General features: G+C 40.4%; 1 protein-coding gene across 1 annotated transcript in view; it reads right to left on the bottom strand.

The window, feature by feature from the left end:
- Positions 1 to 26,852, bottom strand: part of Satb2 (SATB homeobox 2) — a 185,601-nt gene extending 158,749 nt beyond the window's left edge. Inside the window, exons 1-3 of the mRNA XM_008833425.3 lie at positions 25,642 to 26,852; positions 24,147 to 24,374; positions 2,115 to 2,291 (exon numbers count right to left, since the gene is read on the bottom strand). Coding sequence (XP_008831647.1) covers positions 2,115 to 2,291; positions 24,147 to 24,315 — 346 coding nt within the window. The 5' untranslated portion in view covers positions 24,316 to 24,374; positions 25,642 to 26,852. The remainder of the gene's footprint in view (positions 1 to 2,114; positions 2,292 to 24,146; positions 24,375 to 25,641) is intronic.
- Positions 26,853 to 27,058: the final 206 nt, after the last annotated feature.

Raw genomic sequence — 27,058 nt, 5'->3', positions numbered from 1 at the left:
TCAAAAAACAGGCAATTTTAAGTTTTTCCATTTATCCAAAATAGAGGTTTTTAAACATTTAGGTGTCAGAATGACAAGAAACTACTAATATATTTTTCAGAATATGAACAATTTTGGTTTTTTCATTTACCTAAAATAGATCAGCTGCTTAAGAAAAAAAAAATTTTAAACTCTGATTTTATTTTATTTCTTTTTATTAGTCTGTGAGGTTACAGTATAGAACACAGTGATAAATCCTCCTTTACCCACAATATAAAGTATACCTGTGATCTACAGCACCTTCAATATGTTGTTTCAATGGACAAAAAAAATGTAATGAGTAGTATTTTTTAACCTTAGTTTTCAAAACCTTGGAGAAAGCAAATAATCACTTTGTTGTGTCCCCGTTCAGTGTTCCATAGCAGATGATATTCCTGCTAGCAGATCTCACCTTGGTGAGCAGAACTCTCAGTCCACATCACTGAAAAGCACTGCAGCAGCTCCCTAGTGCAAATTTCCTGAGCCCCGTTCCTCAGCATGTGCCAAGAAGCAAATCTTGGCCACTTAGCACTCCACGTTCCACATGTGAGCTCACGACACACTGAGCAGCCATGCTAACTGAGATGGATAGCCCTGTCAAACAGGGAGCTGGCACCAAGATGCATGTCATGGGGTACAATGACCTTTACATTTAGAGGAAAACATCCCTAAAATGGCATGAGAGTTTATGGGGGGAGGGAGGGGGTTCTTTTATTTTATTAGGCATATAGGATGAAATAAAAGCAATGGTGGCCACTACACAATTTTCTGGGGATCAAATCCTGAATCCCTCACACAAGAAGGTTATTGAGAAAAAGAAATGAGTCACCCTTCATCATGGTGCTGTGCAAGCATTGGACTCTACTGTTCAGCTGTTACCACTACACCCATACTGGACAAGTACTGTGTTCGGATGGCACGGAGGTGCACAGGACAGGTACACAGGGTACCCCTCACCTAGGAAGACATTCTTGATCCCCCTGATAGAACTAAGATATAATTTTAAAAAACATTTTTTTAAATAGTATGATCTACTTAGAGACTCAGAGTGAAGAGCTTAGAAGTCTGAGTCCCATGTCCTTGGTCTCTACATGTGTAACTCTGTATAAACACCTAATCCCTCATTGCTGCCTTATCAGAATCACTGAGGCTAACTGATCTTTCTTAGGAATGACATGATAAGGGACTCAAGAAATAGCAAGAATTCTTGAGACCTACACAAACGTTAAACAAAGATAGTAAGATAGGACATTGATATATAAAATAAGGCCTGGATGCTACAAATTTCTCACCTTTATCAACAACCATTTTCACAAACTACATGATTCAATCATTTCAGCTGAAAAACAAAGATAATAATTCTAGTCGCTCAATTTTTTTTCCATTATTCAAGGTTTAGGGGAACACTGCTGTTATTTGTTTTGTTGATTCTTCGGCATAAAAACAATGGGCTATGCTTTAGAGAGATGCATGAAAAACTCACGTTAAGCTCCTCCATATTTTAACAAAGTACACCAAAATAATAATTCACCATTAGTAGTTCATTAAATAGGTAAAATGGAGTGATTGGAATCAAGAAACTCTGATTTTTAAAAAAATGAATGGACCATATCAAAACTACAGAACAGTTCTCAATCTTACAAAAAGAATAAGATGCATCTACTTTTTTCTATTTAATTAAAAACTGATGATAAACTGCAAAAGCCATTGGCCCAAGGCATTAAATCAATTTTTAAAAGTGTTTGCTTGTAGATCATGCACTAAAATTTGGATAAGTCAGGAGTCAAACATCTCAGCACTGGCCCTAAGAACAGCAATTTGCTGAAGAAATACCAGAGTTATGAATGCAAAAACACCTATGACAACCGCTTTGAAATGCAAGTCCATTCAGGTGGCTTTAGAGGTACTGGTCAAATCCTTCACAGAAGAGAACACGACTCTGTAAGACATGTTCTAGGGCTTGCTCTAGAACTGCTTAGATGTAGCATCTGAGAACTGTCTTGCAACCCTTGTTTGGGGAACTGTTTGGAGGAACCTATTCTTCCTCAGAGCATGACACACAGGAGGCTGGGGAGGACAGGGAAACATGGGAGTACCTTGGGCCTGAGCTGCAGAGCTGTGGGAATAGCCCAGGGCCAGGAGTGCTGTCTCCACCAGCTGGCTAAAAAGCACATCTTTTCGCACCAAGACGAACTCCGCATGTTCTTCTCTGTTGTCATATTCAAGAGAGCCATCCAACTGTTCCACCACACAGAAGACAGGAATCATCAAACCTGGGGGGACACAATCCAAGAACAAAACACAGGCATTACAAAGCAAATCTGAGCCACTAGGACAAGAAGGGGAGAGACAGCTCTAAAACTCACTTGTCTATGATCAGCTATGGTTTGGGGTGAGCAGGCATGTTAGTCCTACGGGCTAACAGGTTGCAGGGGAGAGCAGGCATTCTATTCCAGCCATTGATAAGTGGACTACACTAGTCACAGGTGCCCTAATATGTGGCCCAGGTCAAGTTGACCTTACAGAGACTCCAAGATCTTTAATGTCTATTGTTTTATCATTACTAAGTAACACTGATGTTTCCAGATCAGCTCTGCATTAGTCTAGAAATGTATTTCAAAACTTCTACCTCTAAGATACCCAGGAGGGAGGCCTGGTTGGTTTCAAGACCTGAGATGTTATGTGAATATAAAGGAAAGCCAAGAGGAACTAAGAAGTCCTCTACTAGGTTCTTTTCTTTCCAATCTCAGTAAACAAGCTACTATTTCAAGTTAGCCTGAGAAAAACTCAGATCATGAAATAGTTTAACTAACATTTAACTAATATGAAACATATTCTAAATACAAATCTTTATCTCTTTAGAATTATTTCACACATGAATACTGGTTACCCCTAGAAAGAGTACTTGTCTTGTGTTTGCAGAGAAAAAACGTAAACTACCCTAAAGAATAAAGCAAATTAGTCTATTTGAAAATCTGTTGAAATCTGTTGTCACTGAAATATTTCTCTGCTTTGTATCAAAGTGTGAAAAGCTAAAAAAAAATGTTTAATTCACCAAACATTTTTTAAACTTTTATTTTTCTCAAAAAACCGTCATACAGACATTTAAACCTAAACATAGCCAAGACAGAAGAAGATCAAAGTTTTACCAACATACAAGTAATAAACAAGGACTCTACCCTACATAATCCACACAAATTAGTACATTATGGAATGAGGATCTGCTCTGGGTCTTCTCTTTGTACAACAAAAGTTACGAAGGATAGATGGACAGGCAGAGGGAGGGGAAGGAGGGTGCAATGGTCTTGGGGAAGGCACTTCATAATAAATACAAGCCATCTGTAAAATGAGTGTCTGGGAATAGGGTCCAAGACAGAATATATAGGAGGTTTCTAGAAGCCCCTCCCTATTCCTGACCCCAGACGCCTCCTGACTCACTGTGATCTGGAAAGCAGAGGGTGGGAGTAGATAGTCTGCAGACTCCTGGGCCACAGATATGCATTTTTGTTCTAAAGATAATACAATGGTGCAACTGGTTCCCATGTGCTAATTATTATTATTAAAGATAATAAGTATTGGGTATAATTATTAAATATCATCATTATTAATGATAATAATACTCATTAAGAATTGTTATCATTAAAGACCATGGTAATTATTATTAAGACTGCACAACAGTCTAACGAGTCTCACCATACCATGCTTGGGACAACTCTGACTCAGTGCCACTCTCAGGAAGAACAAGGCAGCATTACTGTTCATGGGCAAACTCACTATCCAGAGTATAGATTCATGGAAAATTCCAGATAATAGTGCAACAAACCAAATTTTTCGGAACAAAAAGGATTCAGCACAGCCACATAATGCTTTATAAAACACAGTTTTTCACTATGATCCTTACTAGTTTATAAAGTGTTTATTTATGGAAGGTTATTCCCGAATATATTTAAATTTGTAATGAATAATAGAAAGTAATTTCCTCCACATTATTTTTCAATCATTCATTTGTGTAGCATTTATTCACTAATCTACTATGTGTATGTCCCGTGGCTCCATGGACACAAATAAGAACAAGTCCATGGCTGCTGCCCTCAGCTGGGAGCACTGTAAACTCTTTCTTAGCAAGCATACTGGCATTTTATACAGCCCATCCAGGAGAGCCCTTACCTGCAGGGAATAGCCCCCATTTAAACCTTTTAACCCTTCCATACTGGTATATGATCTTTGTCCAAGGAAGCAGGCTGATTTTTACTTTTAGTGACTTAAGCATATGCACACACAGAGCCATGTAGCCACCTCACCACTAATACCTGTGTGTACTTAAGTTTCTATGCTGAAAAGCCATATGCAGCTCCTAATGTCAACATCTGAGTGTCACACATCTGGGGATCACAGATAAGACCTGTAAATGAATCTAGCTATTCCATAAGCTAGCAAATGCCCATTACTAAAGCAAGTCTGTGGTCAACTGAAAAAAACTTACAATCCTATTAATTTTTAAAGATAATATTAAGAAAACAATCAGTTACATACGAGATATAGCATAAAATTTCAGGGCTCTAAAACATGTAAGGGATAAAGGTTTTACAACTCTCAATAAGGGAAGCACTTCCTAAGCATTTTAGTTCAGTGACTAAAGGAAGCAATTGTTGGCTGGCAGGACAACAATAATTCCTTACAGTCAGAAAGCAGTCACCAACTCCCAACCCCCACAGGTATCACCTATTTTTTAAATTATTTATTTAATAACCACATACTTAGAAGAAGCATTTCATTACCTAAAAAGTAAAATAAAAGGAGTTTAAGCTCACCTGTGAAATAAAACAATACTAACCAGGAATGTATGAAAACAGGGCTCCTTCTGGAGTATGTTAAGTGTGAGACCATGAAGAATATCACAATAGGGGGTTGAGGAGACAGTTCAGTGGATAAAGTTTTTGTTATGCACTGACGACCCATGTTCAGGTTCCCAGCACCCATGTAAAAGCCAGGTGCAGTGGCTCACAAGTTTGTAACCCCAGCAAGGAACAAGGAGACAGGAGGCTCCCAGGGCTCGCTCACCAGCCAACCCAGCCAAAATGGCAAGTTCCAGCTTCAGTGAGGGACCTTGACTAAAAAAGTAAGCGATAGAGGACATCCGATGTCAAGTTCTAGCCTAAACACGTGTGCTCGCGCATGCACATATGCGCGCGCGCACACACACACACACACACACGCACACACACACAAAGAGGCAAGCCTCACAGGCACACACACACACATACACTCACAACGCACATAAAAATATCATAATAAGCTGCTAGAAAAATTAACCTTTTACCAGAATTTGATCAATTTAACAATCATGATTTTTCTAATAAAATAACTCAATTTTTATAAGATAAGGCAAGAAAAACAGATACAATTACTAATGATAATATAGATTAAAAAATAGCAAAACTGAGGTCAAGAAGAAAATTAAGGCATAGGATTAAAAAGCTTTTACAATAGGACACCCCTAAGGGAAGCAAATCATGAAAAGATAAGTAGAAATATACACTCCAAAAAGAAGCAGCTCCCCAACTAGCTCCACCACTCTCCTTGAGCAAAAGATGAAAGAAAAAGATAGAGAGGCATTTAGAAAAAAATTTAAGTGGGAAGAATTAAAAATAAAAAGCTTAATAAAAAAGCAGCAATGTAAACCTAAATGCATTTACAAGTGGTCAAGGAGAAAGAGAAAATAAAAGGAAAACCCAGGCTCCAGCCATGCATCTGAGCTTAGGGCATTATTTTCCTTTTATTGTAGCACGAACCTATTTCCAGATGATCAAGTAGAGAACTTTGGACCTTTTGATCATAAGCCTTGTTAAGCCTTTTACAATTGCAGGCAGGTAGTTTAATCTGGAGGACAGGCACTCCGGCCCCAGCCATTTGCCAAAAATCAAGACTCATTTGGGCAATTGGGACATGTTCTGTATTCTGTCATCACAGACAAAAAAAAAAAAAAAAAACCTAGAAGTCACTCCATTAGAAAAATGCATTTTCCCACTTGTTATGATGCTGAACTTGCCATTTTCATTGTGACATTATTTCTGAAGTGTGTGTAGTTACAGAACCGTAGTTACTGCCGCTGCATCACACCAGCCCTATGAGCTGAGTGGGAAAACAATGAGACGTGATGAAAAGCCGGGGCAGGAGGAAGGTGATCTTTGAGTCAGATCCTACCACTGTCACTCCTTACCTCTCTAAGGCCCAAATCCTCCTAGCTGAAATGCAAACAATAATAATATCTGTATCATTGAGTTGTGAGACTAGAATTATGCATATATCTAAGCTGTCTGACATGTAGCTCTCAAACAATGGTACCTACTTTTCTATCTAAACTATGAGGATTAATGCCATTTTCAGACAGGAAAAATGCCATTAATTTTTTTAATACTTTTCACTAAGTCATGTTCATGACACTAAAATGTATTTCTTCAAAAAAAAAAAATACCAATAGTTACTGAATGAATGGCCTGTCACTGATTGTCCTAATAAAACTAATAATCATTTAATGGTTTATTATGCAAGCAACAATGACTGACAGTATTCAGAATGCCCCACAGCAAACAGCACAGCATTCCACTCTCAAACTACCAGTCTGAAACAGTAGTTACTAACCTCGGGCCACAACTATACCCTAAACACAACTCTGAATTGAGAAGTGCTGTAAGTGTAAAATGCCCTTGATTTAATGACTTAATAAAAAGCAATGAAAATAGGTGTATCCTGAATAATTCCTTAAAAACTAGTCACATTTAGAAATATTTGGATATACTGAATTAAACACATTATTAAAATTAATTTCATCTGTTTGTTTAGCTTGTTTTAAATGAAGCCGCTAAAAAATTTGAAATTGCACATGTGGTTTATATTATATCTCTGTCAGATAGTACTGCTCTAAGCAATCTGCCAAATACCAACACATGCAATGACTTTTCTCACACAGGATAAACTCACCACAGACTAATACTAGGAGAATTATGTGACTGTCCTGAACATTTCTTGGCCTTTGGTGAGGTGCTTTCCTTTGTGTTTTAGATCTTAAGTAACTTAAGAACAAAAACACTCTTGGTTTAATCTCCAAAATCCAAAATATGATTCCCCCCATCACTAAGCAAACTGTAGGCAGCTATTTCATTCCTAACTCTATTAATCCAACTTCTTTACTAAGGCGAAGGCTTCCCCTTCCTTTCATTTTAAAGAGCAGTCACAGCTTTCGGGGAATGCTGCTGGCCTGGCTATGACCACACTTGAGAACTAGTATATTCTTTAATGCTCTGGATGTTTAATCTCAGCAAGGAGAGACAGAGCAGGCCAGCAGCATGGGGGCTCCATGCCAAGAGCTGACACCTTCTACCCAAGCTGGGGACAGAATCAGTCTCTCCTTCACAGCATATTGCCTGACTCATCATATAGTCTAATGCAGATACCTTTATTTTTTTCCTCATATTTACCTTGTAAAAAGGTTATTGCTATCATCTAATTAAGAATCCGAAATTATCAGAGAACAACACGTTCATTACACAGCATGAGAAGAGTTGAGCAGTTCAGATGAGCCCACTAAATCCCATATTCTCCTTTAAAAATAACATTCCAAACTCCACCCCACAGAAGTCTGATGATTTGCTTTTAGCCAAAGACCCTCTCCAACTGCTAGGTCCAGTGAGTGGCCTATGATGCTGGCTAAGTGAATTCAGCTTTTAAGGACTCCCAGGTGTGAGCATTGTGCTGGGCCTGGAGGAGCAAACAAAGGAGCTCTGGCCCTTCAGTCACTGCAGACAAAGTCCTGACCTGTGGGCCACACTCCAGCCTCGTCCCCCACCTCTTTGTCTGGGGTCCACCCTCATTCTTAGAACTACCCTTTCAATGACAGTAGCTAGTCTGAGGTGACAGCAGGCCAACCTTTCTCCTCCCTTGAAGTGCCTGAAGTCTAACCTTTTCGGGAAAGAAGGCAAGCACAGGCCCACTCCTTACCCTGAGGCCTGTTGTCTATCTGGTCCTAACACCCGAGCTGGTCCTAGGGCTAACTGAAGATTACACAGGCTGTGGGCAGAGCTTCTCATATCTGTTCTTTGCATAAACTGAACCTGAAGCAAAGTACCACACTCAGCAACCTCCATCATAAATAAACCCTAGACCAAGCCCTTGAAAGATTGAAACAATTCTACCACATAGACAGAGTAATACAGGGCTCTCCAAAGACTGGGGGAAAATGAAGAGACTATCTTCTTGCTATAAACTTATTAGATAAATGAAAGTATTTACTTGATTCTCTCTCTCTCTCTCTCTCTCTCTCTCTCTCTCTCTCTCTCACACACACACACACACACACACACACACACACACAGAGGCACATACACATTCAATTTGAGTCAGAGACAAGAACAGAAGTAACGTGCCAATTTTAACCTCTAGGCTTCTCTTCCCCTTCCCACCCAAAAACAATAAAAAACTAAGTTTGAGTGCCAAGAATTGCAACCAGAAACAGAACAGAAGAATAGTGTATCTCTTACCTCCTAGTTGGGGTAAAATTTCAAAATTCATCAGTGTGTCCTTCCTACACTACCCTGTCCTACCCAGTTGTCTTCCTTTCTCTGGCACAACCTTCTGGGCATAATGGAGTCACATTCCATCCCAGCAGCCTACTACCCCCAGGGGCTGACCTGGAAATTTTCAGAGATAATTGATATCTTAGAGATAAAAAGATATTGCACTTCAGGGGTGGGGATACATTTCAGTGGCAGAGCACTTAGCTAGCATGTACACAGCAGAGTTCAATCTCCAACATTACTTGTTTAAAAAGACACTACATTTTGCTATTGAATGGCCTTGGGGTCTCCTCGTCTCTTCAGTTGTCTAACAAGGGGGACATAGAATAGAAAAACATTACTGGGCCTTGCTATGCAAACCTCATGGTATGAAGTCACAAAGATTTAAGACAGTCACTGAAGCACTAGGGGATGTAATACTTTGGAACCCCTGTCTTTACATGTTCCATTGTGAAATGAAATGTCAGTATGTGAGCACTGACTCTATCATCACTGTAAAAGAAATATGCTTCATTCTAAATAAGCTTAAAGGAAGAAATTCCAGTAGTGTAAAAAAAAAAAAAAAGTAGAAATAAAGTTTTCATTAATTTTGGGGGGGGGAAGTGCATCATCTAAATACAAGGGACCCAAGTGTCCATAGGTCAATCAGGGGTCCTTGAGGCTCCCCAGTGGAGCACCAGGTTCCAGAATTTCTTCCTGCCCTTTGCTTGTGAATTAGAAATTCCCCAAAGGGTAATGCACTGTGGGTTTGTTGGTGGTGGTAGTAATGGTTTCATTTGTCTCTAAGACAAAGATGAGACAGGAGGAAATTCTAGGTGGTCCACAGGGGGAGTCTCACAGTATGCTCTGCAGTGATGAAGAACAGCAAACTGAGCCATAAACTCAACAATTAGATTTCATCTTCACCCATGATCCAGCAGTTTGCAACTCAGGATTAGAGCCTCGAGTAAAGTTTCAATAATAAAACCTCTTAATGTTTTTCCCACCATTTGGAGCACAAAGAGGAGTGATCATCCGTCAGTATTTTAGGCTCAGAATTTTTTATAGTAAAAATCAGATACTACTTTTCAGCCCCTGAAGCTGATCTCAAGATATGGAACAGTGAACCCTGGTTCTCAATCACTGATTCCCCAAAGGCTCAATGTGGGCCTCAAGTGGCAAGAAGGGAGAATAGTTCTGGCCTTCTGCACCTCTGGTTCCTGGCCTGTCCCCAAGCTGAGAGATCACAATTTAACCTGAAGTCAGCTCTGCAGGCTGAAGGGTAAACATCTCTACATTTATGATCTCACAGAAATTCAGTGGCAGGATGGAGCTGGCCTGGCTGTGGTTTGCAAACAAGGATTTCACAGGCACACAGGAGCAAGGCGTGCTGTTGTGACTTAGCTAAATAAGAACTCGGGAGTTACACCTGGGAAGGCTGCCATGGCCAGCCAGACCCACATGACTAAATTCCTGGATGCCAGCAACACCGGGTCTGTGGCTGGCTGAGGAACAGGCCCACCTATTTAGCCAAGTCTCCACTTTGCCACACCCCACCTCAAGCCTGACCTATGGTAGGCTCAAAATAAACAGTGGTTCAGTTTAACAAAATGCTAATTCCACTTAGACATTAATCATCTCTATTAATAAGCAGTGTTGACTGTTCCCCGACCCCCAGATACTTCTGTCTGTCAAACATGTCAGGACCACTGTGGGCTTCCTGTACTACATTGAGCATCAGTTGACAAGGCACACTTTCTAGGAAAAAGATGTGTACAAGTGGATTCTGGAGCTCATTTCCCTTCATGCTCGGGAAACTTGCCAGACCACAGAGCCATGCATGTCCACAGTGGGCAGAGATTGCTGGTATATCAACACAAAGTACTGCCATGGGTCCTGTGTGACTCAAAGCAGCCTGCTTAACAGGAGTCTGAGGCTACAGGCACTACACCTCAGTTTGGAGGAAGGGGGTCTGTCGGACACTGGAATTGCAGCATCTTCCTTACATCTAATAACTATGGAGAGATCAAATATCTACTGATACTAGATTTTTTTTAAAAATGTTTAATGATAGAAAATAGAAGGTACAAGTTTGTGTATCACTGAAACGTTGAAACACGTCATATTGCTGAAAGATAATTCAAAAGTAAGTAATCAAGGTCCCTTTCTTGTTTGTTCAAATGTGCACTCAATGTGTAGTAAAAGTATCTATACTGTATTTCAGCAACACCGGGATTTCTGTCCTCTGTTACAATACCATTTTCTTCTGAAGGCTTCTACAGGCATAGCTATTAAGAGCGTTTATGAGGACATGCACTTGCCTCTGCCTTCTCCTCACCCTCTCTGGAAAAGTTATTTGCCAACTCAAATTCCTACCAGTCAAAAAAGGAGTCAATAAAAATGGTCCTTACACTATTTGTTTTATTACCTTGGGTTTTCAGCTCTACCTAAATGTTATTTTATCTAATTCAAACAATTTTTTAAAATCTTTGATTAATTTCTCCAGTGTAGTGTTAAGGAAAGGTTAACTGTACTAAGGTTTTCTAGCAAGGAATTAATAAAGGAATCAAGCACTCGCTCTCAATAAGACCAGACTACCTAGATTTCTAGTGGGAATATTTCATAGCACAAGCATGTTTCCTTTGGGGAGTTTAACTCACAAAAATTATTAAAAATTGAGATCAAACACTGGTGCAAAGCCTCAAAGGAAATCATACCAAAGCAGAAAGATTTTATCAAATAAAAAACTGAAAAGTAAAGTTTTATAACAAAAAAAAAAAAGCTTCCTCCCTCGAAAAGAAATGCTACTGTCTATATTCAGTGCTCAAACAGTAAAACATTTACAGATATTTAATGTAGAAGTATAAACAATTATCACTGTGAATAAACGGATGCAGATTTTATAGAGTCGAGCTTCAACAGCAAGGAATGAGTATCCCCTTTCCCAGCTCTGCAAGTCCCTCTAACATTCATCTCCAGTAAATGCCGTGGACAGGCAACAGACACCAAGCCCTAGAAAGTACTGACATTAAGGAAGAAGAGAGCACAGGAAGACAGACAGCACGAGAAAAGTCAAAAATCATAGTGTGCATCCTCCGGGTCCCTTAGGGGACTCCAAGATCTCTAGCTAACAATACCTAGGATATTATTACTGTGACCGAGATGAAGTTAATAAAGCCTAGCCTACAAACCAGGAAAACAGGGTCTGATGGAGTACTTCCCAGATACAATATTTTAAGCATATATGTGCCCATGTAATTTATAGCAATTACTCAGGAAAAAATAGAAAAAGGAAGACTAGTGAATTAATTTTTTTCTCCTTATGGTCCTAAGACATTCTCTTTATAATCTATATAATTTCTAAAATAAAATATTACATATTTTAAAAACTAGAGAAACGATGTAAGTCGCTGCCTAGAAATGTACCGAAATTTTCTTTTTTGTTTTCTGCTTACTCTCTAGTCCTGGATGGCCTGGAACTCACTAGGTTGACCAGACTGGCCTTCAACTTGAGCAATCCTTCTGCCTCTGTGACTCAAGTGTTAGGACTGAAAGCATGAGCCCCATGCTCAGCTTGAACCATCCTTACTATGGTCAGTCAAAGGCTATGACCCAGACAAAGAAAGATTACTTGCTATTCCATAGTTTTTTACCAAAGTGTTTCAAAAGTTTAAAATGATTTGTTTCCTGAACAAAAAAGTGGAAAATCTTTGCCCTAAACAAAATATAAAAGTCTACCTTCTTTAAAGCAAAAGAGTCCCAGAATATTACTGTAGTAAATTAAACCGGGGCAATTCCAGACATGCACATCTCAACCTCAAAGCAACTTTACTTCCCCCTAGACTACTGAATTCCTATGTTCTTTCATGTCTAAAATCATTTCTGCATCTCAGACTGAAGTATACTAATGCATGCTCCATCTCAAAGATATAGTTTCCAAACAGTTCTAAACAGTTCTAATCTCACAATAACAAAATAGTCGAAAGACGAGCCCAAGATCATGGAAAAAAGGATTTCACGTGGGGCTAGCTTATAAAGCATAGGTGCAGGCTTGTGGGTACACAAATAGCAGCCAGGAGGGGAGAGCAGCTATTCAGTGTCAGTACCAGAGCTGCCAGATCTGGATTAAGATGTGTGATAAAGGTGCATTCCAGCTCACATGAATGCAAGTTCATTTCTCTATTTTGTTAACAGAATAGGGAGGGATAGGCAAACAGATCTGTTTTCAAGAGCAAGCTTGTGTTTATTATACATCTGAGGCTGGTTGGGAGGAAGGCGGCTTCCTGAGTCATTCTATCAGAGAAGCTGAAAGCCCCATCTTAGAAGCCTTCCTCGGTGAAGAGGAACTGTCTCCTCAACCTTGCTTTCAGGCTATACATCAATCTTCAATATAATTATGTTTGACAGAATATAAGCTCTTGGCAGTTAACTTGTTTACAATAAATGCTTAGTTTGAATACACGGACTATATTTCAGTCTTACAAATATCAAACACAAACCTACAACAGTCCCATTATGGGGCCGAGGATTATTTTGCTATAAATCTTTTATTGGGGGGCCAAGGGAATTACTTTGCAGCTTGTTTTCCACTGGCTGCTTAGTACGCAAAGAAGTGCACTGATACCCTGGCCCTGTGCTAATTGGAATCCTGTACATTACTGCAGGACGGTGTTCAAAGTCAATCTTGAACATTCAGATCAATGCCTGTTTCCTGGGGTAGTAAAAAACACATAACACAAATGGTCATTACTAAAGGTGCATTTCCCATCGTTCTTTTTCTCCTCGAAGTCTCTCAAGAACTAATGATCATCTGCAGCACTGGCAGACTTTCAATGGTAAGGTTTGGGGGAGCAGGTTATAAGTTAGTCATAAAAATGTGCTTAAGGCACAAACTTGCCATTCGAATGAGCCTGTAAATAGAGTAAGTATTGCTGAAAATCACCTAGACATTCATTTAAGAAGAGAAAAAAAAAATCAAGATCACCTTATTTACCCTTGTAAAGTGAGTTTATTTGGGTCTTAAACAGATAATGACTTATGACTTCCCATTCAGAGAACAATTTGTTCTTCTTCTTCTTTTTTTTTTTTTTTTTTTTTGGTCTTTTTGAGACAGGGTCTCCGTGTAGCCCCAGCTGGCCTGGCACATGCACTCGCTATGTAGTCCAGGCTGGTCTTGAACTCACAGAAATCCACCTGCCTCTGCCTCTGCCTCTGCCTCTGCCTCCAGTATTGGAATTAAAGGCGTGTGCCACCATGCCTGGCTTCAATTTGTTCTTAGACATCCTAATCAAAGAGTGTTGGGTTTTCTGATACTGCATTTGCCAAATATAAGGGACAGAAACTTGTCTAAAGACACCTTGTAAAAGGACAGCGAGGTCAGGCTTTCTTGAGAACCCAGCACAGCTGGATTCTGCCCTTGTCATGGACCACACCATTACTGATACTCTGAATACTTTCTAGCTTTTGGATGAAGATAATTTGTCATGGCAGGGCTTTCTTAAGTGTTCTTTAATTTCCCACTTACAATGTTATCAGTTGTCTGTAATAACCCAACTTCAACACAGTATTAATATAGAGAAAAGATCATCTTAAGAATCTGGAGGAAGCATATTTCCAAAATAATACTGGAAAATAAAATCATTTCACAGTGATTCAAATTTCTTTTATTCCAGTCAATGTTACAATTGCAGTCACCAGAAAATAAAGAACATTTTACAGCTCTCAGCTTCTCAAAAGAAGTCACTGATTTATAAGTTTCATGATTTTATATAAAAACAGAGAGGAAAGTGTTTTTATTATCAACCTCACAGATCTTTCTTATCACTATCTAAAATACTACCTTCAATGTGAACCAATGGAAAACTGTTAAATTCACCTAAAATAATCACTCCTTTTTTAAAATTAAAGATACCCTCTTGAAACCTTGACTACTTAATTGCTATTTACTCAGGAAAAGGGGCACATGGAGGAGGTGACTGTGTGAAAAAAACTTTTTTATTGTACAACAAAAATTCCCTCTGAGGCAAAAAGACATGATGCCAAGTTCCACCCAGAATTAATGTTTAGGTTCAAATTGTAAAGTCCACAGAAAACAGAACCACTAATAGACCCTTAAACCTTGGTGGCATTCATCAGTCCTGTTAGGTTATATAAATGTTAAAGTTGAAAAACCCTTTGCTGAGGAAAGTATTTTAATGATGGTGCTATTAACTAAGCTCTCTTAACTGAATAAAATTTTTAAAAGCTTTTTTGGATTGTTCAATAGAAGTTTCCCTCTGAAGAGGATGATCCCCAGGACAGAACTGGGCTTCTGAGACGTCCGCCAGAGGACATACTGCTTATCACATTCCTTCATGTTGTCCCAGAGAAAGAGTTTTTTGGGTTTTGTTTTGTTTTGTTCTTTTGTTTTGTTTTTAAGTAATGGACCCAAGAAAACACTCAGGAACTGACCACAGAAATGATCCCCTCTGAATCAACTGAATGCAAGCTTGGGCTGCAGTTGTGCTGGGGATCATCAGTACTTGGAGTTTTAGTACTCTGGCCTGAGCAGGAGACCTGACCTAACTCCACTGTCATTACCAGGTTTTCAGTAGCTGCAAGTTCCCAAGTCACAAACCCAGCCCAGAGTGAACAAAACAGTCACTGATCTTGGCTGCTGTCTGCAGTTCCCCCAGAGCTGCTACAAGTGTGAGTGGGGCTTGAAAGCTGGAGGCCCGGCCATGTTCAGAATTATGGATGAGTGCAATGGTTCACAGGACTGTAGATAAAAGCCAGATTCTCTGTGTTCAAGGGATAGTCCAGTCCAACAGTCCGTGTCACCTGAGTCACAAGCAGGTTACATGAAGACATGGGAACTAGGGTTTATCCACAAACCCACTGAGAAGAATAAGGGTCCTGGTTATTCAACCTAAACTTTCTCCATTTTAGCTTCCTGAGGAATTAGGGGAGAGGAGGCCAGAGACCTCACCTAGCTCCTACTTACACATGGCAAGCAGTTGTTTCTGTGGACTTTCCACAGGTTAAAAAAGGAGCTACAGGCTACTTATACCTCAGGAATAGTTCAAAAACTGTGACTGTGAAGTCCCCAGCCAAAGTGCATGTAAAGATACAGTTGATGAGCACTTTTGGTGCCTGGGTGGCACTCCCACGGGCTCGTCTGTGAACCTTCCAGGGAAGAAAGAGCACCAATGCAGATTCAAGCTAATGATAAACAACGCAGAATAAGAGAAAAGCACTCTGGTTATTCTGCATCTTCTATAAGCCTAAAAATTTGTACAATCTGTGACAGGTCCACCTCATTTTTCTTAATGATGTTTTTATTATTCTTTCACTCAATTAAAGCAGAAATGGATATTGCATCTTCTGACTGTATAATTGTTATTGTAATCTGTTTTCGATCACTGCTTGGAAATGGGTCCAAAACAACATAAACTCTACTGCCTCAGAAGACAAGTCATTTTCTTTTACTACAACACTTAAAGAGACATTTATCACACAGCTCTGTTACCAGCTTTGGATTATGACTAAAGAAAGTTTGGTTCTATTAACCAAAAAATATTTTAAAAAAAAAAGAAAAACAGCAACTTTAAGAGTTTTGATGTGAATGCATTTTTCTAATAAGCTATCAACAATAACAATTTTGGCTTTCTTTATATGTGTAAATATTAGAAAAAAAAATATGATAAAATGCTCAATTTCCACGCAGGCATAATCAGAGAATATCAGAGTATAGTTTCTTTTTATGGTGTATGCATTTGGTCATTTCTCTGTGGTCATGTAGAATATTTAATCAAACCAGTTCTTTTTGTAAAGAAAATACTTTCTTGTGTAAAATAAAATAATTAGTAATAACAGAACCAGTACCCTTGCTTTCTAGCCACATACCCAACCCAATAAAAGATCATTTAAAGAAAGAAAAAGGAAACTGCAGTGAGTCTGACCAAGTTCCAGTTGTTTCTGTGAGTGCCTGCAAATCTCCTGTCAGACTGTAATGTTTAGAAGACACTTATTTTATCTAGAATCTATTTTTTTTCCTCAGATCTGTGTGCGTATTCAAGGAAACAAAGACAGGTATTGAGCCCTGAGTGCGTTTCAGTAACTGTGCAGCCATCAGTGGGCAACAAACCGTCACTCTGGTGTAAACACATCCACTTTTCATAAGCAGCAGCTCCCAATGCTAGCCTCTTCATTCTTTTGATCTCTGTTATTACCACAGTTTAATAACCAACTGTGCTAGAACAGAACTCCAATCCAGTAATATGGCAACTAAGTGAGGAAGAAATCATTTTGTCTCATGAAGTAACTAACAGTAATCATATCAGGAACAAGTAAAACTGAAATATACTTCCTCAGAGGGTTTTATTAGCCTAATGTGTCAGAACCATAGTTAACCAGTATGCCTGCTGTATGCTCACATGATTTGCTGATAACTTTATTCCAAGGTTTAAATTCTTGACATTTCGATTGCTTTATTTTTGGTTTGGTTTGCTTTGATAGTTCACACATTTATCTAATTAGTAACTATAACATCTACTAGTTCATCTCTTTCTTTTTCCAATTAATTTTTTAGGTTAGCACAAAAAATAATGGGTTTCCTCATGCTATCTTCAAACACACATCATCCACTTTGCTCTCATTTTGTGTCTTTCTTGTTTGGGCTTTAGAAGTACAGACAGCAATTAAAAATACCTGCCATAAATTCAGTTGCTATAATTTCATATCTAAAAAATATTTATAGGTATTATGGCTCATCTAGATTTTTGTTAATCTGTGATTAAGTCAAGCTTTGCAAATAAGAGCAAAAGACCCAGCCGTAGAGGGCCTTGTGCTGTCATCTAATTAAACTGACTTTTTATCTACAAGTTTTAAGTCATTTGCTATTAAGCAATAACACAATTCTGTTCATTGAAAAAAATGATATAGATTGTGATTGTATTCCATGATTTTGAAAACTTTACCATGGAATTATCCTTATTGTTGTTTGGTGGGTTTTTTTTTATTTGTTTGTTTGTTTGATTTTTAAGATAAGTCTCACTGTGTATTTAGATTGGACAGAAACTTGTTATGTAGCCCAGACTGCCTTCAAACTCAGGATCCTCTTGCCTCAGCCTCCTGAGCACTGAGATTACAGGTATGAGCCACTGTGCACAACAGTCACAAAACGCTTTTATGAACGCCATAGCATGTCAGGCTTATGGTGCTTATTTCTGTGTAAAAGAAGGAAAATCTTTGGTTGACCCATCACAATAAAGGAAGCAACGTTACTTCAGAAAATGGAAAAATAGCACACTACAGAAGCTACATCTGTGTCTTAAAAAAAAAAAAAATCTGTAAGTCGCCAACTAACTTTAGTTTTAAGTCATACCTTGACTGCACTCAGGACATCTACTTTGACTTTGAAATAGCAATCATGCTGTCCTGAAGTAGGCAGATGATGAATCCTTTGTATTTAGAGATCATTTATAATACCCAGACATTTTCAAAACCTCTCCTGTACTTTAAAATAAATAAAATTCAGAGCTCACCTAACTGGCATCCTGTTAATGCTGAAGGGTGATGGCGATTGGGCACAAGGAAAGACCTACAGAGTCAAAGTCGTAGGCAGCAGAGGGAAATGACTCCTCAAATTGCCATAAAGAAAAAAGGAAACTAAAAGGCCAACTCTTCTTCATTTTTTTGAGCTAAGCATAAAGGTCTCCTGCTTGAAACCATTTTCAGTTATTTCCCTTTTTTTTCTCAAAAATAATGAGTTAAGATGTATGGGTTAGATCCAACATTGCACTGCTGTTCTGGTGCCTGGGGAGTAGGGAGAGGGGAACATGCTGCCAAAGCTTCTGAAAAGAGAGTTTGGGCTGCTAATTTCCCGTTCACAAAATCTAAATTCTCCTTATGCATCTCGCACAACTCATGAAATAATATGAAACAGTATTATATCACTGCAAATTGAGACATTTTTATCAAAATAAAGAGTGATGATGCCAACATTTCATTTGTCATTTCCCACTTGTCACTTTTCACTGACAAACTGTTACACATACAACTTTTGTCAAATGTTCCATCTTTAAATATGTTCTAAAATGCCATTGTACCTCAGCATTAGTATAAGATAGTAAAAGTTGCTATGTTACTATGTGTTTCTACAGAATTTTTTAAGCCTACTTATTTAAAAAAAAATACCCAGTTATTGTAGTGATTTATGTGCTGCATACTATGCAGGATGAAGTTTGGCTTCCAGAAATAAAACAAGCTACGTGCACACAGTCTACACACCAAATGTAGAATTCATAATCTTAATGGTGAGAATTTGCATTAATTTTATCTCAAGAAAAACCAAAAATTTCTCAAATGATACAGGTAACCAAAGAAAAGGATACAATATAGAATATATCTACTCCTGTTACTGTAACATATCTCTTAAATATAGTCATACGAACTGCTCCAACATTGAATTCTTTTCTTTGAAAAAAAAGGGGGGTTATTAAATTACCAAAGTAGAACCATCAAGCCTCACCACTTACTGTCTTCAAGCTATACCAAAAGATTGCCGGAAATTAAGTTGATTCATTCTTAAAATCACTCAAATTCTAATTCTGAGATACCTAATAAATGATGATTAATCCATTTTCTCTCCCAATAGAGATAGAGATAGACGAATTTAAAAAATAAATAAATAAAAGGAAAAAAGAATCAACATAGGATTGTCTAGGATGCATAGACCGACTGCTCATCACAATACCCAAGAAAACGAAAATAATGCTTATTTTCTGCAGGGGTTAAAAAACATGGGTTTAACCATTTTAACAGGGGTTAAAATGCCTAAGGGATTTCTCAGTAGTTCTTACAGTACACACACACACACACACACACACACACACACACACACACACGCCACTGCAGATGATCCTGACTATATAATGGTCAGTGGGTTTCTGCTGATGGAACATACGGTTTCCAAAATTACTTGAAACACCAAATTATGCTCAGAGCTTTGAGGGGCGGATACCCTATGTTCTGTTTAATGTGTATGTTCCATTGCATATATTTTTTAACCAAGTATATCTTTATTTTAATAACAGGCCAAGGACTGAAAACACTTTAGAGAAGGGCTATTTTTCTACCTCAGCAAAACTCCAGAGGACATGTTAGACTGTTAGATGACCCCAAAGTCTAAGTTCACACTCTATTTAAAAGATCTTAAACCTTTAAATTTAAAAATATAATAATAATGTGTGTGGAAGAGGGAAGGCTTCTCTTGAACCTAGGTTTTTCCTACAAATATTATGGTGTTCATACTTGGAAATGGAGTTTTCTCCATTTTCCTAGGTTGACATTGTATTTTGAAATATTTTATACATTTCAATAAATAAATATTACACTTTACACTATACACTTTACACTATAACCTTTACACACTTTACACTTTTTCCTATTGCCACTCTTCAAAAAGTAAACTACCCCTCCACTACCACTTATTCTGTGTCTACACCTGACCTGATCCACCTTTCTTTGACTCTTAATCTAAAAGGAAATGCTCCACACATAGACAATTAAGAGGACTCTTGTAGAGGATGCTCAGCTCTAAATGAGGCTCTGCCTGACAGTCTTGATCACATTTGCTGCCCCGTTTAAATGCACCATTGTGCACTGTTTAATGATGCTTTTCCCTTGCAACAAGACAGCCATGTTCTTGAAAGAGGCTTGGGAGCAAGGGAGCAGGCATACTTCAGTTGGATTCACTACTGGGTAACTTCAGCCAGTAGCGTTTCAATAATATAAAATTATTTTAAAGCAAAATGTTTTTGAAATATAATCAATTTTCCCCCAAAGAGCAGATATTGCTATAAGATATTCCTAATGTTTAATTTTTCCCCCAAATAAACTAGAACATTTAACACCCCATTTGAAAAAAATCATTAAAAAATTCATAGGAGAAAGAAAAATATCAAAAAGATTTCTGATGTTTAATGCCTCCTATCAGCAAATACACCATCTGGTATAGCCAAGCACTGTTCATTCAGTTTAAATAAAGCTGTCTGAAAGTTCTTCTTTAAGCCAAACATTAAAAAGCGAAAATGCTTGTGTTAACAATGGATGATGCACAATAATTTATTGCTATTAAAGCACAACTGGTTAGCCCCTCCAACAGTCCAGGAGGAAAGCAGAATGCCTGGCTTCCTCTGCAGACTTCTCTGGCCACACTTTCAGTTTAGCTGTAGGTTGTGTGGTTAAAGCATTCCACACAGCAGAACATTTGAGGGACTCCTGCTAAGAATGGTAAAAAAGATCATCTGATTCTTATTTTACTCGTCCTTAATAATCTCTTCTTTTTCTAAGTCTTCAAATACACCTATAAGTTTTAATCAACAATTTCACAAGTATAAATTTCCCCACCATTAATCATCCTTTTTCCAAATCCTTATGGAGTGAATTACTAGCTGAGAGGGGACGCCAATTCTAGTAAGTGAATGTTACCCAGCAGGGATATAAAGCTGTCAACACCACAGAGCTCTTGCTTGCACTAAACTCTCTCCCAGCCTTCATATGTTTTTTAAAGAGATATTAGCCTTTTTTTTCCCTAGGACCTTCTATAAAAGCTGACTGTCATATACATCTGAGCACTTATATTTTACTACATACATGCTTTGAAACACGTTGCTTAAATAAGAGCAAAAACATCTTAGCCAAAGCAAAGCTGATCTAGTTTCTAATCCTCTTCTAAAGCTATCCATTGTAAACAACACACTGGCTTTTAAGTCTCTTCTTAAAACCCAACCTTAGGGACTATGAAAGAGTATTTACCACTTCAACTGGTTTACACAGACACTAAAATTACGATCCCTTTTTTGTGTGTGAATATATCTAATGCTCATCAAAAATCCTAACAAGTTCCTGCTCCTAAAAAACAACAGAATTTACTATTGTAGTCAACCAAAAATGTTTGTCTCTCCCTGCTTATCAAAAGCAGTGAGATAAATTGCTATTTTATTGAGAAATCAATTAATTTAATGATTTCCCCTGTTTCTTCAAGGAGGGAAACTTCACAGAAAGAAAAACACTTAAGATTAACAAATATGTGCTCCCAAACATGAAGCTCTCTTTTCACCTCATGCTTATTTGATGACATTGACAGGAGTGCAAGATAACCAAAAACCATAGTAAATGACACAGAGCTACAAATATTTTGTGGCTATCTATGCTTGTTTTATAAAGAAAATTCAACAAAAGGATGCAGAGTGGTAGAAATAAAATCTATTTCACATTTACCTTATGTTGAAAGAAAAAAGTTTTAATTAGAAAGTATCTCTATCTTGAAATATACTTGAAAGTTTTTTAAAAACTTAGAATGTACATTTTAAAAAAAGGTTTGGCGTTCATCCAGCCTATACACATGATTAAAAGTTATAAAGACATAAAAGTATAACATTTTAGTATATGTTTAGAAACTATATAGACTGAAGCCCACAAAAATAATTAACATTCAATAAGAAAGCTTCGTACAACAAAATTTTATATTCTGTCATTATATTTTAAGTTCTCAAAATTAATTTCTTTCTAAATAATCATGCTGTAGAGAACTGAAACTTTCTTTTTTTAAAAAAAAAAGCATATTTAGAAATAAACCATACACAATTGTAATCACTTTACTATTAGTACTATAATGCTATACATTAGGATAAAATACTGTCATTTTATTTTCAGTTTGGGAGGTTTCTAGTAAGACCTTTGATATTACTAAATTAATCCTCCAAGGTGGTGATTAAGGCAGTTCATTAAAACAAATCTATTGTTCTTCAAAAAGACAATAATTTTAGTTTGTATCAAATTTGAATTAGAATTTTAGAAATGTTGGAAGTAACCACCACTTCACACTGAAGGCATTTTAATGGACAGAATGAAGCAGTATCTTTCATAGTTCAATATGATATGAAAGGGAAAAAAGGCAACTTTGTTTAAGGAAAGTATAGATTCTAACAGTTACATTCTAAACTGTTGAGAGACCTCAGGAAATTTGGAGAATGTAGTGAATTGCACTAGGTTTTCAAAATGAGACTGAAATTCTGTTTAAGATTTTTCTTATTACAAAAGGCCATTTTCAGAATACACTACCTCTAAACATTTCCAAAAACGTTTCAACCAGACATTATCAGCACTTACAGCATCCCAAGCCTGGTCCTACCATGTGCTATGACTTTCCCTTCCATGTGTGTGTGTGTGTGTGTGTGTGTGTGTGTGTGTGTGTGTGTGTGTGTGTATAAGTGAATATCCAAAAATCTCAGGTCATTACTCCAGACTCACAACAACACATTTAGGAACCCCACTTTTGGAAAGTGAGTCACAGAGCTGACAAGTTTTTTTGTTTTGTTTTTGCCTCATTGAAAGATTAAAAGTGTATTTTCACATCTCTAAACGGTTAGATGCAAAAGTCACACTCAATAGCCAAATAATTTTTTCCAAAATTTTAAAAATTGAGAGGAAGGCAATTAAGGCATATCATCCTGAATGTCTACCACAAAGAAAAATAGCAAAAAATAAGTAAAAACAGAAAAGTTATCATGTTATAAGATGCATGGAGATATTTCAAGCTTGAGTATTTACTACAAAATACAATGGATACCTTAAACATAGGCATGTGACCTCATCCCTGGGTTTTGCTAGGATTTTGTATCCCATTTTATTCAAGTCAATAAAAAGAATTATATTAAATAAGCTGTCGAAAATATGGGGGCAGGAGTAGACATAATAAAATTTAATAAGTAGTTTCTCACAAACAAAAAAGTCTGCATTCATGTAAAACTCTGAGTTTTACAAGTAAAAGACAGCTAGGTGACGGGTATGCAAATCCAAAAATATTTTAGTGTCTACATTTCTGTCTTATTTTGTAAGATTACTTTTCCTAACCATTTCTAAAGGAAGTATCTGTATAAGTACTAAAATCAGCAAAAGACTGTATTTAAATAATATTTAATTCTTGGGTGGGAAAACAGCAGGTAACAAATAAAATAGCTGCTATTTCTCCGGGTTCTCTAATTCTTCACAAAGTTACAAATGCCAGTGTCTAAACTTTACAGACAGCCTCAGCATCAAATCTCTAACAGATTCACAGTGGCTCTTCTTTTACCCAGTTGTCACTCATTTGTCTAAAGCACTGTCCTAGCTACAAAGGAACACCAACACTCTCCCTCCTGCTGCCACTTGAGCATTAACCACTATCCAATCAAGCCAAGGCACTTAAACTTCATCCCTAGAACAGATACCCACGGCAAGGCAAAGGAGTTAGAACATTAAAAAGCTCTCTAGGAAAATCTAGAAACAGTTAGCTGGCTGTGACATAAACCTGCCAACACCTCAGCACACAGTGGCAAAGTGCCCAAAAAATGCCACCCTCTGGGTAAACCACTTTCTTGTTTTAACTCGAGATGAAGCTACCAGTTGCGGAGGAGACTAGGGCATTATTTGGCAACCTGGAATCGACTTCCTGTAATCCTACACCGAAACAGCACCTAATCAACCTGAACCCTGACACCCGGGCCATCATCTAAGGCCGCGGGTTGCGCGCCTCCCGCTCCGGGCTGTTACCTCCCACGGCCTTGGCCACTGCGCCGTTGGGCCTCCCGCGGGCTCCCATGGGGCTGCCATTCTGCTCCAGCCGGGCCACCTTCACCGGGGGAGGCCCCTTGACGTCCGGGCTGCCGCTCCGCCGGTCGGGGCTGTCCCGCAGACACGGGCTCTCGCTCCGCCGCTCCATGCTGCTCCGACTCGGAGACAAAGTTCCCACCGGCAGGTCGCAATAAAACGCGCAGGGACCTAGGGAGGGGGCGGAGGGGAGGGAAGGGGGAGGGAAAAAAAAGAGGGAAAAGCGCTCACACACGTGATAGACTTTCAGGCCAGTTGCAGAGCTCTGCACCTCAGCCACACAAACTTCCTCCCACGCTGCCCAAGGGCCCCCGGGAAGCGGGTCCCAACATTGCACCGGAGGCCCCAACGCTGCAGAATTTGAGGTGCTGCAACCCTTCCCAGTTGCTAATCCCCAAAAGTTAGCCCTGGGTGGCGCCGACCTAGTCTGTGCCCACAGCGCTTAGCAGTGGTCCATTCATTGGGGCAGTGTGGGAAGGCGCCTTCCCCGAATGGGAAAGCCTCCCCTGGGAAGGGGGTGCGTTCCAGAGGGGCAGCACTTCAACACAAGGTCCCACACTACCGAGGAAGGAGCAGGGTCCTGCACAACTCCACAAGCAAATTAGTCACTTGATAAATGCGCTGTGAGTGGCCAGGCAGGAGCCAAAGGCCGGATCAATGGATAGAATCACATCTTTTCCCCTTTATGGAGTAAATACACAACGTACAGGTATGTATACACACACACACACACACACACACACACACACACACACACCTTTGCACAAAATTTAAGCAGAACTCCACATTAATGAGCATCCCAAAGAACATGCTGGTTTGAAGGTATTTAACAGGATAGCCTCCATCACAACAGCTGGGACTGCATTCACTATTTTGAAGCATTCTTGTCTGCATCTGATCCTGAGTGCTTTTTTTTTTTTAAGCCGTTAAGCATAAAACGTTAAGAAAAAAAATTAAATTCTTAGGTGCAGAGGTAGCCTTCATTAAGCCCAATCTTTAAATCACTCTGGAAAGTTTTTCCTCCCTGGTCCCTAGGCGGGCAGCGCGCTCCTCGAAGTCCTCGGCACCCTTGAATTTGGGGGGGGAGGGACCGAGAAGAAGGGGAAACACCTGATGAAACGGCGATCGCGCTGTCACTGACACGCGCGAGAAGCAGAAACCGCGCACAACCTGGAGCGCTGGGAATCCTCGCGAACCTTCGGCCGCGGGAGAAGCTCTGTCACCACCGGTCATAGAGACAAGGTGGGGTGACATGAAGGGAGAAGGACGGGAGAGATGCTGCGGAGTCCGCGAAGGGGCTGTGAGCCAGGTTCCACCCGCATTCCCGGCTCAGCCGTCGGACGCCTGAGAGCCCAGCGAGGGAACTTAGCGCGCCCGGCTTCCCCGCACCCGGCAGGCGGTGCGGAGCCGCGAGGGAGCCCTGGCCCTGCCTACTTACTGCTCACGGTCTGTCTGAAACTTGGCTGGCTGGGGCTCTGTCCATGGAGCAAAAGTAGAGAATCCAGGGTGGAAAGTTTCTGGTGCTGTGCTTCGCAGTGCTGCTCTAGTCTTCCTTTCTCTTTACTCCTGGTCTCTTCCTCTTCCCCGGGTTCTAACGTTTAAGGTCCTGGGTCAGGGTGTCTTCTTCTGGTGCGGAGATGGCTGTTATGATGATGATGGGGGGGGCACTCCTCAGAGGGCACCCGAGCAAGCGGGGGAGGGGACAGCGGAGGAGGGGAGAGAGGAGGCTGAAAGAGCCTTTCACACCTTCGGAAAGGAGACTGGTTCTGGAGAGACAGGGCTGAGAACTGGGAGGCGGCGGCTGCAGGCTCGCGAAGCCGCTAGCTCTCCGGGAGGCGCGGCGGCAGCCGCGGGGCCAGTGCCACCGAGAGCCGAGGAGGCGCAGGGACCCCGCACCGCGCGCAGGAGAAAACGCGGCAGCCGCCCAAGCTGTCACCTCCAACCTCTCCCCTGTCGGCCGCCTCTGCCAGAAGCCAGAGCCGGACTCACTGACAAGCCGCAGAGAGACACACTGAGAGGGAGATGATTATTAGTTGCGTTGAGTCATCAGGCAAAGTGAGTCCTTTTGGGTTGTCCTCGGTTTCCGATTTCTTCCCCTCCCCCTTTCCGTCCCCAGATCTAGCGCCTTCAAAATAATAATTTGGGGTGGGGGTAGGGGAAGTCTCTGGGTTATTTCGGGATGGGGATGGGGATGGGGGACGGATCTAAACCCAAGCCAGACTGATCCACCGCTATGAAGGAGCGGAGTGGGGGGCGGGGTGGAGGGCTGGGGAGGTTGCGGGGGGAGAGGGGCCCCGCCTGGCAGGAAATTAAACATCAATCAATCAATCGCTGTGAGCTCGGCGACCCAACGGCAGCGGGGCTGCGGAGGAGGCAGAGGGACAGGCAAGGGGGCGGGTGGGAGGCAGGGAGAAAGGAGGAGGAGGAAGACCGGGAGAGTCGGCGGTGGGAGCCGGGTGGCAAGGACCTCGTGCGCCGGCCGCCGGAGGACCAAAGGCAGAGGACTGAGTGCCGCGCGAGGCTATGGCCGCGGCCAGCGGATGGGTGCGTCAGGGAGCTGCCGGGCGCCGGGGCCCAGGGTCTGGTCCTCCTCCTTGTGGCAAGTCCAGGGCGCGGCCGCCTCTCCCAGCCCCTAGGCGCACTCGTCCCAGCGTGGAGGCGGCGGCCCGGCGGGCGCTGGGTGCGGAGTCTCCCGGCACAGAGGCGCTGACCCGCGCGCGGGAGGCGGCAGCGGCTGCCTGGGCTCCGGGCGCTGCCAACTGCGCCGAGTACTTTCGACTTCGGAGATAGGAAGGCGACCGCCTCCCCCACCCACCGCCGCCTCCGCCCCTCCAAGCAACTTTTCCCGGTGCGGG

This window comes from Nannospalax galili, unplaced genomic scaffold, assembly GCF_000622305.1.
Source record: "Nannospalax galili isolate Female #2095 unplaced genomic scaffold, S.galili_v1.0 scaffold610, whole genome shotgun sequence".
In the NCBI taxonomy this organism is placed as follows: Eukaryota; Metazoa; Chordata; class Mammalia; order Rodentia; family Spalacidae; genus Nannospalax; species Nannospalax galili.
This window is presented reverse-complemented; position numbering and strand designations above follow the sequence as displayed.